Raw genomic sequence first — 14706 nt, 5'->3', positions numbered from 1 at the left:
TACTCAAGAGGAATGGCCTTGGTGCCTTGCAAGGCTATCAGATGACAAGTGCAGGATGGCAAAAGCCCTTGGGAGCTTCTGCTTGCAGACAAAACCAGACCTCAGGTACCCCAAATGTGTACAACAAAGTGCTGTGGCCACTCCCCAGTGCCCCTCACTCACCTTTCTCTCCGGTGTCTCTGCCAATTGCCAGCTATTAGCTTTGAGGTGGTACAGCTCGTCAAACTTCATGCTGATGTCTTCAATGGACAGCTGGAGGAGATCCCAAAATCCAGCCAAGTCCTGGGCTGTGGGTCTGGGATTGGCATTAGGGTTCTAGAAGGGGAGAAGCATTAAAAACCCCATTTCAGAAAGAACACACCCAGCAGAGCAGTGTGCATAGCACCTTCGCCCCTTTTATGTCTGCCTGCAACCAAACCCAGTGAGAAGCCACAGGAGACACTGGCCCTGAGCATGGACACACAAAGCCATCATTTACAGCCCAAATAATTTCTGCCAAGCTCAGGAAGCAGGTCCTGACTGCACTCCTCCTTACAGCAGAGTAATCCTGAACCAGACACCCAGTGCTGGCATTAACCCCACAGCAGGAACCTCCAACAGCAGGTGCCCAGCATGGCAGAGTGACAACACTGGTTTCTTACACAGAAACCCCCATTTCAGGGGGGAAATAATGGAAATGGATACCCAGCTCTGATGCCTGGATGTGCAGCACTCCAAGGGGCCAAACTGAGTTTTTATGAGCAAAATGATTTTGCTACAGTTCTGCAAAACAACCTGAAAGCATCAGTACTTCTCAGGCTGGGTTGAAAAATTTTAAGTAGCTCAAGTTTCTTCCAAGAGTGGATTTTCCCAGTTCCGGGACAGCTGAACCACCACCACAGACCCTGGGAAGCATGGGATCAGATCCGAGCAGCTCACACAAAGCTCTGCTGGTCCTGCTGCTCAGCTGGAATCAGCACTTTACCCCCTCCTGCTCCTCAAGTCTCTCCAAGATTATTTTACATCCAAAAGGGAATTCACCTCTGAGGAAGTTTGCAAAATCCCTATTACCATAAAGCTTGAGGGTAAAACTAAACCACAGATTCCATCAATCCCCATTAGCCAGGTCAGCTCTGAGCAAGGGCAAAGCCCTGCATTCCCTTTCAGAGATCAATTCCAGTGACCTGGGGACAGCGTCAGCAGCCACACAGGCAAAGGGAGCATGTGTGGTCAAGAGCAGACCTTTCAAACAGTTTCCCTCTCCGGTTCAGCCTCAGGGGTTTGCCTCAAAAAGCCCTTCAGAAGCAGGAGGGGCACCTCTGTGCTAACCCAGCCTTCCCCCAGCTGGCACTGCAGGCTGTGGCCTTGTTTTCACAGGGACTGCAGCCTGTTAACACTGACCAAGTCCTTGTAGTGCAGTTCAAAGAGAGGAATCCTTTCAGAAACCAGGAAAAAGAGATCCAGACTCACCAAGTTTTGCTCACAGAGGCCGTGGAATTGCTGGAACTTCTGTGACATTAGTAACTGTGCACTGCCCACTGCACTCAGGACTTTTCCTAAGACTGTGGGGGACAAAAAAAAAAAAAAAAAAAAAAAAAAAAAAAAAAAAAAAAAAAAAAAAAAAAAGGAAATAAAAAGGCCTGAATTGAACAGACTATTAATTGCAGCAATGAGCTCCAGCATTTCTGGAGCAAAGAAACACTGGATTCAGCAGAAAAGGAATTTCAGAGATCCTCAAGGCACCAACTGCTCTCACGAACAAGATGTTTTGCAACTACATTTGTCTGCCATTGGTCCTTCTGGCAGGCCAAACACAGACCTGGCTGAGGACATTACAATATCCAAGCTGGCAGGGAGCTCCTCAAACTGTCCTCAGCCCCTCAGAGAACCACTAGCACCACCTCAGCAAAGTCTGCTGGCACCTGCTCAGAGATCCCAGCCGGCTCTCCCAGCTCTGCCCAGGGGAAAGGTGACAAAGGTGACACAGGGACCATTCTCTAGCCTCCCTGTACCAGCAGGGATTAACACACAGGCCAGGGCTTTTAACACCCAGGACTTTATGCTGCTCTTAATGGGTTTTCCAAGCAGCCTCTGGGCATGGACATGTTCCTCTGCACATTAGAGGAAATACAGTCTGAGCTTTTCCCTCCCAGAGGCAGGTTCAGAGCCCCAGGAGCCTGCAAGCTGCATCACCAACAGGGACCACTGAGTCCTGCTCCTGCTCTGCTGCTGCCCCTGAGCCTGCTCAGCAGATCCTGGCTGGATGAGCCCACCCTGGGCTCTCCCACCCACCACCACTGGTTACACAGCCAAGCAGCCTGCTCCTGGCACACAGAACAATGCCATACAGGTCTTGCTGTCTTTCCTTGCCACAGGTCAAGCCAGGCCAGCCCCGAGGCAGGGAGATTCCCTGCCAGGCAGCACCTCAGGGAATCAGATTAGGGATTAGCTCCTGGAGACCCAGCAGTGACAGTGAGCTAAAACTGAGCCTCACCTTTGTTTCACCTTTCTCAGGTTTTAAAACCATCAGAACCAGGCTCCACACAAAGATCCTGCCCTTTGCAGCCTTGACACCCACTCCTGTCACTCCGCATGCACCAGAGGCATGATTCCCACTGCAAAAAGCCCAGGTTTTGCCGAGGCATTTGAAAATGGAGAAACAAGACCAGCTGGTACTGAGCCCCACAAAATAAAACTGGCCTCATGCTCCCTGTTCCATGCTTTTGGTGTACCCAGCACAAATTTAGTGAGGCTTCCCCATGTGAAGAAACCTCTTCATTGCTTTAAAGACCAGTTCATCAACTGAACTGAGCAAACAAGCTCCCAAGTTGTGTTCCTTCTGCCCCCTGCTTGTTTCAGAGTAATGGGTCAGGCAGGGAGAGATCCCACAGCCTCCCTGAAAGCTTTTTCCATTTTACCTTTTTTAAGATTAAATCCATTTAAGCTTTTAGCAGTTTTGAGTGGTCAGAAGCCGCACCATGCCCTGTACATCTTTCATGCTGCATCACAGCATTATGTTGTACTCCATTTGCTAAAGGAAGCTACATTACCCTTTCCAAGAAAAAAGCATTCCTTATCTCATCCTCATCTCCATGCTCTGGCTCTGTGGGCTGCCAGCAATTTCACAGAATCCCAGAATGGTTTGGTAGGGAAGGGACCCTAGAGCTCCATCTCATTCCACGGGCAGGGACACCTTTCACTAGACCAGGCTGCTCCAACCTGGCCTCAGACACCTCCAGGGATGGGGCAGCCACAATTTAACGGACCCAATACTCAGCTCCAACTCCTTCTTGAGGGAGGAGCTGCTGAGCTGCTGGGCGTCCCCACCCACCTTCCTCAGAGAGATTGTTCTCTTTGGTCTCCTGGTCCATCTGGCGGCACCAGCCCTCCAGGCGCTCGGTCTCTGCCTGCAGCAGCTTCAGGAACCAGAAGCCGTCCCGCCGGCAGGGCCCCGCCTGCGCCGGCTCCGACGGTGACGTGGAGGAGCTCTCGAGCCAGGGGTCAGGAGGAGGGAGAGAAGAAGGCTCCAGGGCCGGGTCGTTGTTTTCTCCATAGGAGAGGTTTCTCTTAATCTGTGAGGGCTTGGCTGGTTGCCTGGTGGAGGCATCAACACCAACAGAGTTGTTGTGCTGGGGGCACTCAGCGAGGCTTCTCTCAGATGATTTACAGCTGGAGTTATTGGGCTCCTGCGTGTCAGAGTCTGTGTCCTGTTTAGAGGACATGCTGCGAGAGTGGCTGTTTCTGCAGGGATCAAAAACCATCGGTCAATAGCAGGGCTCAGCCTGGCCGGCCTTCCACACCAACAGCAAAATCCATGGTCACAGCAGAGCCCCCCCCGCCCCTCCTCACACACAGACACACCACACACTCACACACACACAATTACAAGGTTGCCTGCTTACTGCAGCCGGCCCTTCAGCTGAGAGGGCTGACGCATGACTATAATTACAGCTTGGAATTTTTTAATTTTTTATTTAATTTCAAGCTCCCATTGATTTGGTTGTTAGAGAACAAATGCTTTTTGCAGTGGGTGTGCACTGTGGAGGAAGAGCTCTCCGTGGGCCCCATTCAACGCCACTCACTGGCACAAAGCTGGGAAGAAGGTCTAAGCCCAAGTGGGGGAAGCACAATTTAAAAGAAAAGGAAACTGCCCAAGTTGCGTCTCACTTACCGCCACTCGTCCTCTACCTGTACCCCGATGGACTGGAATTTGGTGGCTGGTGGAGGAGGCTCCTCTTTTGCCACTGGCTGAAGGCAGTCAACCTTATTGAACAAAAAAAAAATACAGACAAAAACAGACAGAAGAACTTGTGGCTGGAATCCACATCAGCAGACCAGGAGTGCGCACACACACAGAGCATGCTGACACCACATGGGAGGGCTGGCTAAGGACAGGCACGAGGCTACTGCTCAGCTCTGCTCCCACCTCAGGAGCAGGGCTGTGTCCTGCCAGGCTGCTGCCACCCCCTGTGCCAGGACCCTTGGGGTCTGCATGGCTGGGGCTGTGTCCCTGTGCCTGTGGCATCCCACACAGTCAGGGACCATGGCATCCAAGGGAGGACAGCAAGGTGATTGAGACTGACAGCAAAGCCTCTCTCCCAGGGATTGACACCCTCCATGGCTCTGGATAAGAGGGTTAGAAGGTTTTAGGAAAGAAATCCAGGTGACTTAAGAACCAGCTCAGAAAAGGAAAAGCAGTGGAAAGCAGTCAGCCTCTCCAGTATGTTTCCCTCCCCTCACTGCCCTTTCAGGTGTTCTGTCCCACCAGCCTTGCTGAGAGCCCTTCACTGTCACCTGTACTGAGCTGGCCTTGCTGTAGAGCTGATGGAGAAATATTCAGCACACACAGAACAGCTCAAAGCTCAGATCCTGCACTTGGAGCTGCCCAAGTTCCCCTCTGCTGGTAACCAGCACCTGGGACAGAACCAGAGCTCACAGCCACCTGTGACTGAGAAACCTATTCTAGAGGAGAGCACAGCCCCAGAGGATGCATTTTGCTGACTAAAGCACCAACTTACACTACTTGCTGGGCTCTCATTTCACTGCTTTATCCACAGCTCATTTCCATCTATTCTCACAGTTAAATGCTTCCAGCAAGGGAAGCATCAACCTCCTGGGAACATGGGGTAACAAGAAATTGCACCCTCCTGCCTGCAGCCTTGGGACTGTTTGGCACTGCAGCAGCCCCTCCCACAAGCAGATGGGCCCAGCTCTCAGGGGAGAATTGTCCCTACAACCACGAGGGACAAGGAGCACTCTGATTGGAAGCAACGCAGAGTACAGGGCACAGGCATACCAGCAGCAAAAGGCCTCTTCAGAGGGACTCACCATGTTAACATGGCCCCTCTGCTCTAGAAAACATATTAAATTTGTACTAAAAGAGCTTAGTCCTTTCTGGGCTGTTAAGGTAAAGTGCTGCTGTCTCTCACCCTGGGAACACAGGCAAGGCATTGAGTGTCCCTTGCTATTCTAAGTGAGCTCAGATGCACACCTGGTCACAGAAAAGACACATGCTAAATGGATGGGACAAGGACATTCCTTGGGACAAAGAAAAACAAACTATTCCATACTTGTATTCCTATAGATGATAGCTTTCTTTTGGGAATATTCTCCACTTTAGGCTCTTCGTTAGTCAGAGTCCCTTTGTCACTTTTCAAAGTTGCATTTTTCTGAGGTAACTCTGGAGTGTCTCTGGCCGGAGTCACGACGCTGCCCCTGGTGACGCTGGGTGTCCTGGTGCTGTCCAAGCTGTCTGAGGAATTGCTGAGCCCCGACTGGCTGGTGACCTCACTCTTGTGGTCCTGGCTGTCCAGGTAGGTGTCCTGGGCTGACTCAGTGCTGCTCTGCACAGTGACAGAGATGAACGGCTTGGACGTGGTCCGAGGTGGGACGGGAGGTGGAGTCTTTTTATATGCCACTAGGCATGATGAACCTGCAGGGACGGAGGGGGACAACGGAGAACGCAGGAGACAGGTTGGAGGGAAAGAGATACAGTGGAAGAGAGAGAAAAAGCGGGTCAGTCACGACATCCAAGAGGAGCCTCCGAGCAGCAGCCGGAGGCAGAGGTGCAGAACCAGCCCACAGGCAGCAGCTCACGCCGGGGACCCACACCAAAGCATAGGGGAAGCGAAGGCAGAGCCAGAGCTAGCTTGCAAAAGAATTCAAAAGGAATACCATGATGTGTGGAAATGTGGAAATGGAGAAGAGGGATAGAAAAGCCTCCCAAGAATGCTACAGGGTTTGGCAGGTGTAAGCCTCCACAGTGGGGAAATTTTCTTTGGCTAAACCCTATGCTTTAGTGTCCTAGTACAGCCAAGTGTCCCAGCTCTTTGTCCCATCAGTTGACGAGTTTCAATGTCTGGATCAGGGTGATGGTTTTTCCTATAAAAATGGAAAGAAGCCATAAAATTTGTTAGATGTTGATGGCAGAAACACACAGTTGAAGCCCCTGACAAGCCCAGCTGCCCTACGCCAGAAGAAACGACATTGTCTGGATGCAACAGCCCGAGAGTGGCGAGGCTGCTACTCCATGGCCCCAGATCCAGTGGCAGCAAGGCTGGAGACATGTGCCCAGCAGACACAGAACACACAGATCCCACCTGATGGACAGGGATCCATGTAGGGATAGGTACGTGGCTGGCCACACAAACCTGGACAGCAGCCACAGCCCCAACCTGCTCCTGTCTCTGGCTAGCCAGGATGGAAGTCCACCAGTGAAAATAAATGTAAAGTACAAGTAAGATCCATGTGGATGCTGCAGCAGCCATGTTTAGGCTCTCAGTCTGCCCAGGACACACAAGCCCCTGAGGCCACAGTCCCACTCCAGCTGCTGTGCACGCAGGGCAGGCTGCACTGGGCAGGGCATGGCCAAACACTGAGCAGCCACCTTCCTACACACACCAGACCCCCTTTGCCCTCCTACCCCTACACTCTCAGTCCTCCCCAAGTCACTAGACTCCCTTTCTTATCCTACCACTAGACTCCCTCTTCTTATCCTTCCTGCCATTAAGTCCTGTGCAATCCCAAACTGCTTTTCCCCTGCACCCCATAACACATGCCAGCCCTTGCCTGCAGCCTCCTTAGTCCCAGAGATCTGCAGTTACTCCCCACTCCACACCAGCCTCACCATTTCCAGTGGAGCCAGTTCCCAGGATCCCTGGGAGCCACATTCCCCGTGGGGCAATCAGAGCTGCCCCAGGAGCCCTACTGACACTATGTGGACATGCCTGCACTTACACATCCCACTATTTACCATATTAAGAGCTAAAGCTCCACTTCAAAGGAGGACCTAAAAGGGAGGAATTACAGAGGAGGAGATCTGTGTTTCCAGCAGCATTTCTGTGCCCAGAGATGCTGAGCAGCACCATAATGATGCTGCTAGCAGGGGTGAAGGGAGAGGCCTGTGCAGGGCTGCCAACCCAGCTGCCTCCAGCCTGGATCTGCACAGGAGCTCAGAAAGCACCTAATGCATCCCAGTTTCCTCAAGCCACTACACCAAGTCCAAACTGAGCAGCGTCCTGATGGCAGGACCCATCACCCTCTGCCTCACAGGCCTGAGGGGTGGCCACAGTCCCCCTGCCAGAGCTGCCTGACGTGGAGCATCACTTCCAACAGCAATTCCTTGGCCCAGTCTCACGGCCTGACTCACACAGCCCATCTCAATGGAGCAGTGTAGGAGCAGCCTAACCAGAGCCATGGCAGAGGCACCCCTGTATCAGCTGTGCCTACACCCCAAAACAACAGGTTACTCTGTTACTGCAGCAGGGCCACAGCAGCCACTGGCCAGGGCAAGCCAGACCACCCCCCCTGGGAGAGGGGAAAGCATGTCACATGTCCCTTCAGTTAAATCCCTCCACATGGCCCCTGCTCTTCTCCAGGGTCAGTGCCCAGGGTGCCCTGCTACCCACAGCCCCTGTGACACCATCCTGCTCGGCTGGTATGGCCACCAAGAGCCCAGCCCAGCTCCACAGCTGCTGTGGGCACTGCCAGGGCTGGGGCAAGGACACTGATGGCTGTTTGACATGGAACAGCCTGGCCAGGCAGAACAAGGGGAGGGCACAGCTGCACAGAGCTTCTGAGGCAGATCAGTGGTGTCCAGGGCCAGTAAGCCAGACCCAAAGTCATTGTCCACCTACCAACAGACAGCACAGACACTGTGCTGCTCTGCTAAAGGGGGAAACCTCAGTATCCCCCTGGCATGTTCCTGGGATCCCTTCGTGCCACCTGGCTTGGCTGAAGGGCAGCACAGGCTTTGCTGGAAGGGAAAGACCCAGGACCAACAAAACACATCCCTTCTCATGCATCTGTGCTCAAAGGGTTCACTGCCTGAGCTACTAAATTAAGTTTAAGGCTCCAAGAAATATTGCAAATGACAAACACAAAAGGATCAGGAGCTTTGAACAACTGGGGATGCATTAGTGCAATTGCAAATTAACCCCAGTGAAGCCCTCTGCAAACACAAACAGGACTTCTGACTGCCCAGCAATCTCAGAAACCACACCTTCTTAGAAAGGGCTTCAAAAACCAAAGTCAGAGCAAGCCCATTCAGAAGTCTGTCCTTGGCCCACAGCACAACAATGAACTAAGGGTCAGTGCTTCCTCCATCTGTGGGAGGAGACAAACCTTGAGGAAGACAAGAACATCCCAGTGCTTCCACAGGAGAAGCAGGCAGCATTCCCTCCTGGCTCTGAGGCCAATCCCACCAGTCAGGAGCATTCCAGTTGCTGACGTACCCCTCCAAAGGGCTGCAGCTCAGCAGCCATGATCTGCTCTGGATTTGCTGAGGTCACAGCCCTTTGTATTTTAAAATCAGCTTGTGCTGAACTACAATTCCTGTGGGCACTGGAGCAGGACCATCAGCTCAGTTTGCTTGGGAACATCATCCCTGCTCCAAAAAGGTGTGGAACAACAGGAGAACATGGAAGTCATGCTTAAGCTTCCAGTTTTACAGCACTAGGCTCTTCCTGCTCACAGGATCTTCTAAGGCTTATTTCAGCAAGCAGTTGGAATTCACAGCATGCTGTGGATGATTGATATTGGGGAGGAGGATATTTGTTTATAATCTTTCTTCTGTAATTATTTTTAGAAAGCAGCATGTTTCCAAATTAGCACCTTGCACCTGCCCTCAGGGGCTTGGGCAATGCCCACAGATGCAGCCCTGGGCAGGGGAGCTGTTTGCAGAGCCTTATGCTGGAGAGTCCTCTGGACCCTCAAAATCCAGCTGGGCATGCTGGGCTCCTCTCCCTCTCCTTCCAAAGGTGCTTTCTTCTTGGAAGACTAAAAGTAGAGTCCCAGGAGAATGTGAAGTCCAGCCCCAGTTCCCCCCCACCAGGCTGGTACCTGCTCAGTACCTGGCAGCACCACCAGCATCACAGCCAAGGTATTTGGGGTCAGATTTAAGCACCACAATTGCCCTCAAGTGTGTCTGGCCTCAAGTGCCAGTGTTCTGCTGCTATTGCTGATTCAATACAGCCTGGCGACATTTCCAACCCTTCCAGGAACTTCAAAGACCTTCTCAAACCATCCTTATTTTTATTAAATCACCTCAAAGGCCCCAGCCAGAGTCAGCTGTGAAGGCAAACTCCCCTGCCCTCAAACACCAGGGCTGGCTCTCCATGCATCCCCCTTTCCCCTTGGGAAGGGCTGGAGGAACGACCTCATTTCCTCCCACAGAAAGCAGAACACACTGAAATAATCTCTCCTACAAGGCAAGCTCATTTGCCTTTTAAATAAAACAGCCACAGAATAATCTTGCAGCAAATGGCATCAGTGGCATTATTCCCTTGGAGATCCCAGCTGCAGGGCTTTGGGCTGGCCTTTGCCACAGGGTGTCCTGGCTGGAAGGAGCTGCTTTGGGATGCAGTTTCCAACAGCAAAGGGAACTGGAACAGCTGCATTCCAAATGACCTGACCTCTGATTTTCATCAGCTTCAGGAACACTTCAAGGTTGGAGCTGTAATGAACTGTAGGATGTTTTCTTTGTAGAGAGTCCAAGTGAAAATGAGCCCCAGTGACAATTCATACCGAAGACAATATGGACACATTGATTTTATGGTTCACAAGAATCCCTTCAGACCTGATTGTTCTCCTTCTGCACACTGAAGGTCAAGATACCTGCACCAGTCAGAGGCACTGCTGAGAGCCTAACCAAATTTTGTTAGTCAAGAGGAAAATCATACAAGCCAGAAATCATAGAGGCTTGTGCTGGAGGGACCTCAAAGCTCATCTTTTTCCTACCCCTGCCATGGGCAGGAACACCTTCCACTATCCCAGGGTGCTCCAAGCCCCATCCAGCCTGGCCTTGGGCACTTCCAGGGATAGAGCAGCCACAGCTGCTCTAGGCACCCTGTGCCAGGGCCTCCCCACTCTCACAAGGATAAATTTTCCCCTAATTTCTAATCTAAATCTCACCTCTTTAAAACAATTTCTGCTTGTCCTATCACTATCTGCCCATGTGAAAAGTCACCTGGCTCCCATGTATTTCCATCTAGACACAACGGGAAATGCCTGTGAAGTGCCACCTCCTGCTCTGACAGAATGAATGTCTTTAGAGAGCTGGAGGAGATTTAAAAGAAGTTTTATAGTGATTAAACAAAACAACTCCCAGAAAACAAAGTCAAGTGACTGCGTTTGTTCAGAGAGGCAGTTTATGGAAATGCTATAAATACCTCCTACCTCAATGCTTTCCCTTTGTGAATCCCAGTAGCAGTGATCTTTGAAAAACTAAAAAGCTCACCTTGATACTACACTGAGTAAGAGACACACATGAGTGGCTGTGGGAGCCAGGGAAGGGCTGTGGGCCCTCCTGCCAGCCCTCACTCCCAGCTGCAGGATGACCCCAACAGCAGCAGCATCCTGGCACAAGCAGCTCCCCAGAGCACGTGCCACCACGTGCCACCTCTGTGGTGGTGCCCATGGAGCCCTGCAGAGTGACCAGCCCAGCAGAGCCCTTTAACTCTCAGATGATCCCAAGGAACACCATGAACACTTCACCAGCTGCTTCTGCTTGTCACAGAGCCCACACACAAGCCAGGCTGTGCTTGTGAGTCAGAGGACAGAATTCCCCAGGAGCTCCTCCCAGGCAGCAGCACCAGGGAAGAGCCCTCTCACCTGTTGGGAGAGCCCTGCATAAACCCAGCCTAGACACCCAAATCACCTTAAGTACTTCTGAAGGAGGTCAGAGGAGAAATTCAGCACTCCCCCATCCTCAGCTTCCAGCCCCAGCATGGCTGGAATGGCAGCTGGGACAAGGGGAGCACTGCAGCCTGGTCACTTCTCCCACCATACAATCCTCTTGTTCCCAGGACAGAGCCAGGCCCTGGGCTCTGCCGTGGGACACCCTGAGCCCACAGGGACTGCAGAGGCAGGAGAAGCCCAGCAGTGTCAGGGAGCACAGCAGAGGGCAGGAGGGATGCAGCAGGGACTGAGGAGAGGTGAGGGGCAGAAGGCTGGGGTCACACCCTGGCCCTCCAAGGCAGGAGTGTCACTCCAAGCACTGCAGCTGTCCCCAGCAGCAGGAACAGCAGCCCCCACTCAGAATGACACCCCAGACATTTTCCTGACCCATGGGAAGTGGCGATTTCCCCCTGAACAGCATCAATTCACTGGTGAGAGAAGCACAGAGAGGAGAGATGCCGTTCCTGAGTGCCCCTGCCCCCACAGAGGCTCCTCTGGGAGCAGCCTCCACCCAGCCCCACGCTGCAGCTCCCCTGGCACAGCTGGTACCGGGCTTGCACACTGCCTTTCAGCAATCTGGCATTTTGTTATGCACAGAAATAAGTTCTTAGCTTTGAGCAAATGGCCTCCTCCAAGCCCTCCCTGAGCAGCCAGAGAGGCTGTCCCAGCACTGTCAGACCTGTGCCAATGGTCTTTGCTGCCCAGCTGGCTGGGAGACACCTCCAGGTGCTGCTGCAGCGAGCACAGCTGGGAGAGGTTTGTTATCCCTTGCTCCTGTTCAGGTCCTGGCCACAGCACTCCTGCACACCCAAAGGCTCTGCTGGCAGGACAGTATTTTATCATCCATGTATCCATCTGGTACTTGGTGTCAGGAAAAAAGGGACTGCCCTGCACTTACCGACCCCTCCAAGTACAGCACGTATCACTGGAACGAAAGAACTGGACATATCTGCAGAAAAAGGACCTCAAACTCAAGGGAGCATCTCTCAAATGTTCCAGTCAGAAGCAAATGCAGAAGCAAAGGCTCCCTCTGAATATCAGCTGAGTGTTTGTAGACTAACAGTGGAGCTCTCATCCAGAAATGCACCACAAAGTGCTCTGTACAGCCATTTGTGCTCTCTGATCAGCCGTGACTGAGATGCCCTCAGTGAGAGCTGCAGCCCTGCTCACCTCAGAGCCACCACACAGGGTGTCCAGGGATGCCTGGGGCAGCCACAGGGGCACTCAGGACTGCATGAACCCCAGCAGCCAGCTCCAGTCACAAATCCAACCACAGACCCAGTCCCTGGACTTCGGGAGGGAACATTTCACCAGAGGAGGAAAGGCTGAGGGCTGTGAATGCTTTACATGAGGGACTTTGGATTTTTCAATGATTAAGCATCATGGAGATGCTCCAATTTGGAATTCCTGAGCACAGAAATTATAATAAGCACTGATACACTGAGAACTATTACACTGGGAAGGCAAGGCAGGTTGCTTTTTAAAAAAAAAGCCACTTGTAGAAGGTCACCAATTTAAAAGAGGCATGAAGCAACAGAAGACACCCCCCAAGAATGCTGGGGTTAAAAATAGGGTACCTCACACTGCTGGCTCCTGACAGATCTGGCCATCCCTCCTTTCAGCAGAGCCTGCTGCAGAGTCAGCAGGGACACAGCAGATGCTGCAGGGGACACCAGGCACAGGCACTCCCAAACCCAGCTGCAGCAGCTGACACTGGGGCTGCTGTGTGTGCTACAGGAGACGCTGCCATTTCTCCCCACCCTCCCCAAAGCCATTGTCAGGGGGTTTTAAGTGAGCTGAAGCCATGGTGAGCAGCTCCACCCTGCTCCAGCCACACATCCAGCGACTGTCCCTTCTGTCCTGGGGGCTCAGACAGGTCTCCAGCCCAGCCAGCACAGGGCAGCAGCCCAAAGGAGCATTCCCTGCCTCTCCCTGCCCTGGGGCTCATTCATCAACAACCACCAAGGCCCTCAAGTCCAAACATTCTGCCTCAAGGAGTCACCAGCTGGGAGGAGAAAAGCCACGAGCCCCATCCCTGGAGGAGCAGAATGCATCTCTGGGTGGGGGTGCCTGATCCCCAGGGATGGGTGCCTTGCCAGCTCAGTGCCCATTCCCTGCTGGCACACACTTCTTCCACAGAGGGGCTGGGCTGAAGGGATGCTCCAGTTCAGTTCCTCCGCTCTGTGCTTGGCTGATCTCCTCAAAACCCTCCCAAAGGGTGAGGGCTGAGGCTTTTGTCACCAAAGAGGTGAAGCAGCACAGATAGTGGGAGCCCTGGCATCTCTGATCAACACCACACTCCTGGTGTGCACCCAGCCCAGGACCCTGCACCAGCAGTGCCAGGTGGGCTCACAAGAGTCACCAGTGACTCCTCCTGCTGCCACATCCTGCCTGGCTCCTCCAGCACAGCCAGGGCTGCCAGAGGAGCTGAGAGCCCACCCAGGCAGGCCTGGAGCCCAGTCCTGGTGGCCAAGCACAGCCCTTCCCCAGGCAGACCCCTGCACACGGGCACCCTGCAGCACAGTATGGTGGGCAGAGGCCACGGGGGCAGGGCCAGTGGAATTCTGATCTCGTGGCAGGTTTTGTGGGAGTACAAAGCTCGAGGCAACAGGAGCCCAGCTGGGCTTTAAGGCCACACCATTCCTCCCTGCTGGCCTTTGTGCAGAGGATGCAGAAATGGGGTCTCACAGTATTAAGGAGCCACCAAGTCGAGAGACCCAGGACTGGCTGCACCACCCACCAGCCTGTTTGCTACAGACTCCTCCTCCTCACTCCAGACCCTCCTCACTCACAGCTCCAGAGGGCTCTGACCCCAGCCTGAGCCCTGGCAGCACAGGGGGAAGGAGCAGGTCCTTGGCTGCAGCACTGGGGACACCAGGATGGAGGGGCTGGAACACAACTGGGACTAAAGAACACTGAAAACCCACAGTGCTGCTTTTCCTGCCTCTGCAGAAGGCAAGGAAGCCCTGCAGATACCCTGCCTACACATCTGCACAGAACAGCCTCAGCAGTCCTCTTCAGAGGGCCATCAGGAAGGGGCTCAGCTCTGAACCATCTGTGCCACAGAGCATTTCTGGAGAGAGCAGGCACTTCCATCAGCCCTTGGCACTGGAACAGGTCACAGGGACCTTCCTGCAGCCAGTGGCAGGTAAGAGAATGCAGGACTGCACAGACTGGAGCACACAGCACCTCACAGAGCCTGCCCAGCAGCTCAGCACCCACCACTCCCAGGAGATACCAGGACCACTTCAGAACTACAAGGACCACAGCTTACAGACCACGTGTCAGCCAAAAGCTCCTCAGACAGTGAGACAAGCTGTGCTGAAAGGAGCTGCCACAACAAGAGCAGCAATCCTTTCTGCTGATGCACTGAAGCACCATCCACTTCATCTGCCTGATGCAGGGTCCTGTGCCTGTAGCATCTCATCCAGATGTGGCAAATAAAGCTCAGCAGCAGCACAAGGAAGTGTCCACTGGACTCAACCACACACACAGGTGGTCAGTGCAGCAGCACAAGCACAAAGGGAAGCTCTAGCAGCATCAGCCAGCAGC

General features: G+C 53.1%; 1 protein-coding gene across 7 annotated transcripts in view; it reads right to left on the bottom strand.

The window, feature by feature from the left end:
- Positions 1–14706, bottom strand: part of DLGAP4 (DLG associated protein 4) — a gene marked incomplete at its 5' end in the record, with an annotated part of 60350 nt that overhangs the window by 1727 nt on the left and 43917 nt on the right. For all 7 annotated transcript variants that reach the window (XM_084218132.1, XM_084218133.1, XM_084218131.1 and 4 more), the window contains 5 exons: positions 163–315; positions 1450–1541; positions 3311–3720; positions 4151–4242; positions 5550–5911. In XM_084218132.1, the coding sequence (XP_084074258.1) occupies positions 163–315; positions 1450–1541; positions 3311–3720; positions 4151–4242; positions 5550–5911 (1109 nt within the window). The remainder of the gene's footprint in view (positions 1–162; positions 316–1449; positions 1542–3310; positions 3721–4150; positions 4243–5549; positions 5912–14706) is intronic.

The sequence above is a fragment of the Fringilla coelebs genome (assembly GCF_963513975.1).
Source record: "Fringilla coelebs genome assembly, chromosome: 18".
Taxonomy (NCBI): Eukaryota; Metazoa; Chordata; class Aves; order Passeriformes; family Fringillidae; genus Fringilla; species Fringilla coelebs.
Note: the sequence above shows the minus strand (reverse complement) of the source record. Positions and strands in the feature narration are given on the sequence as shown.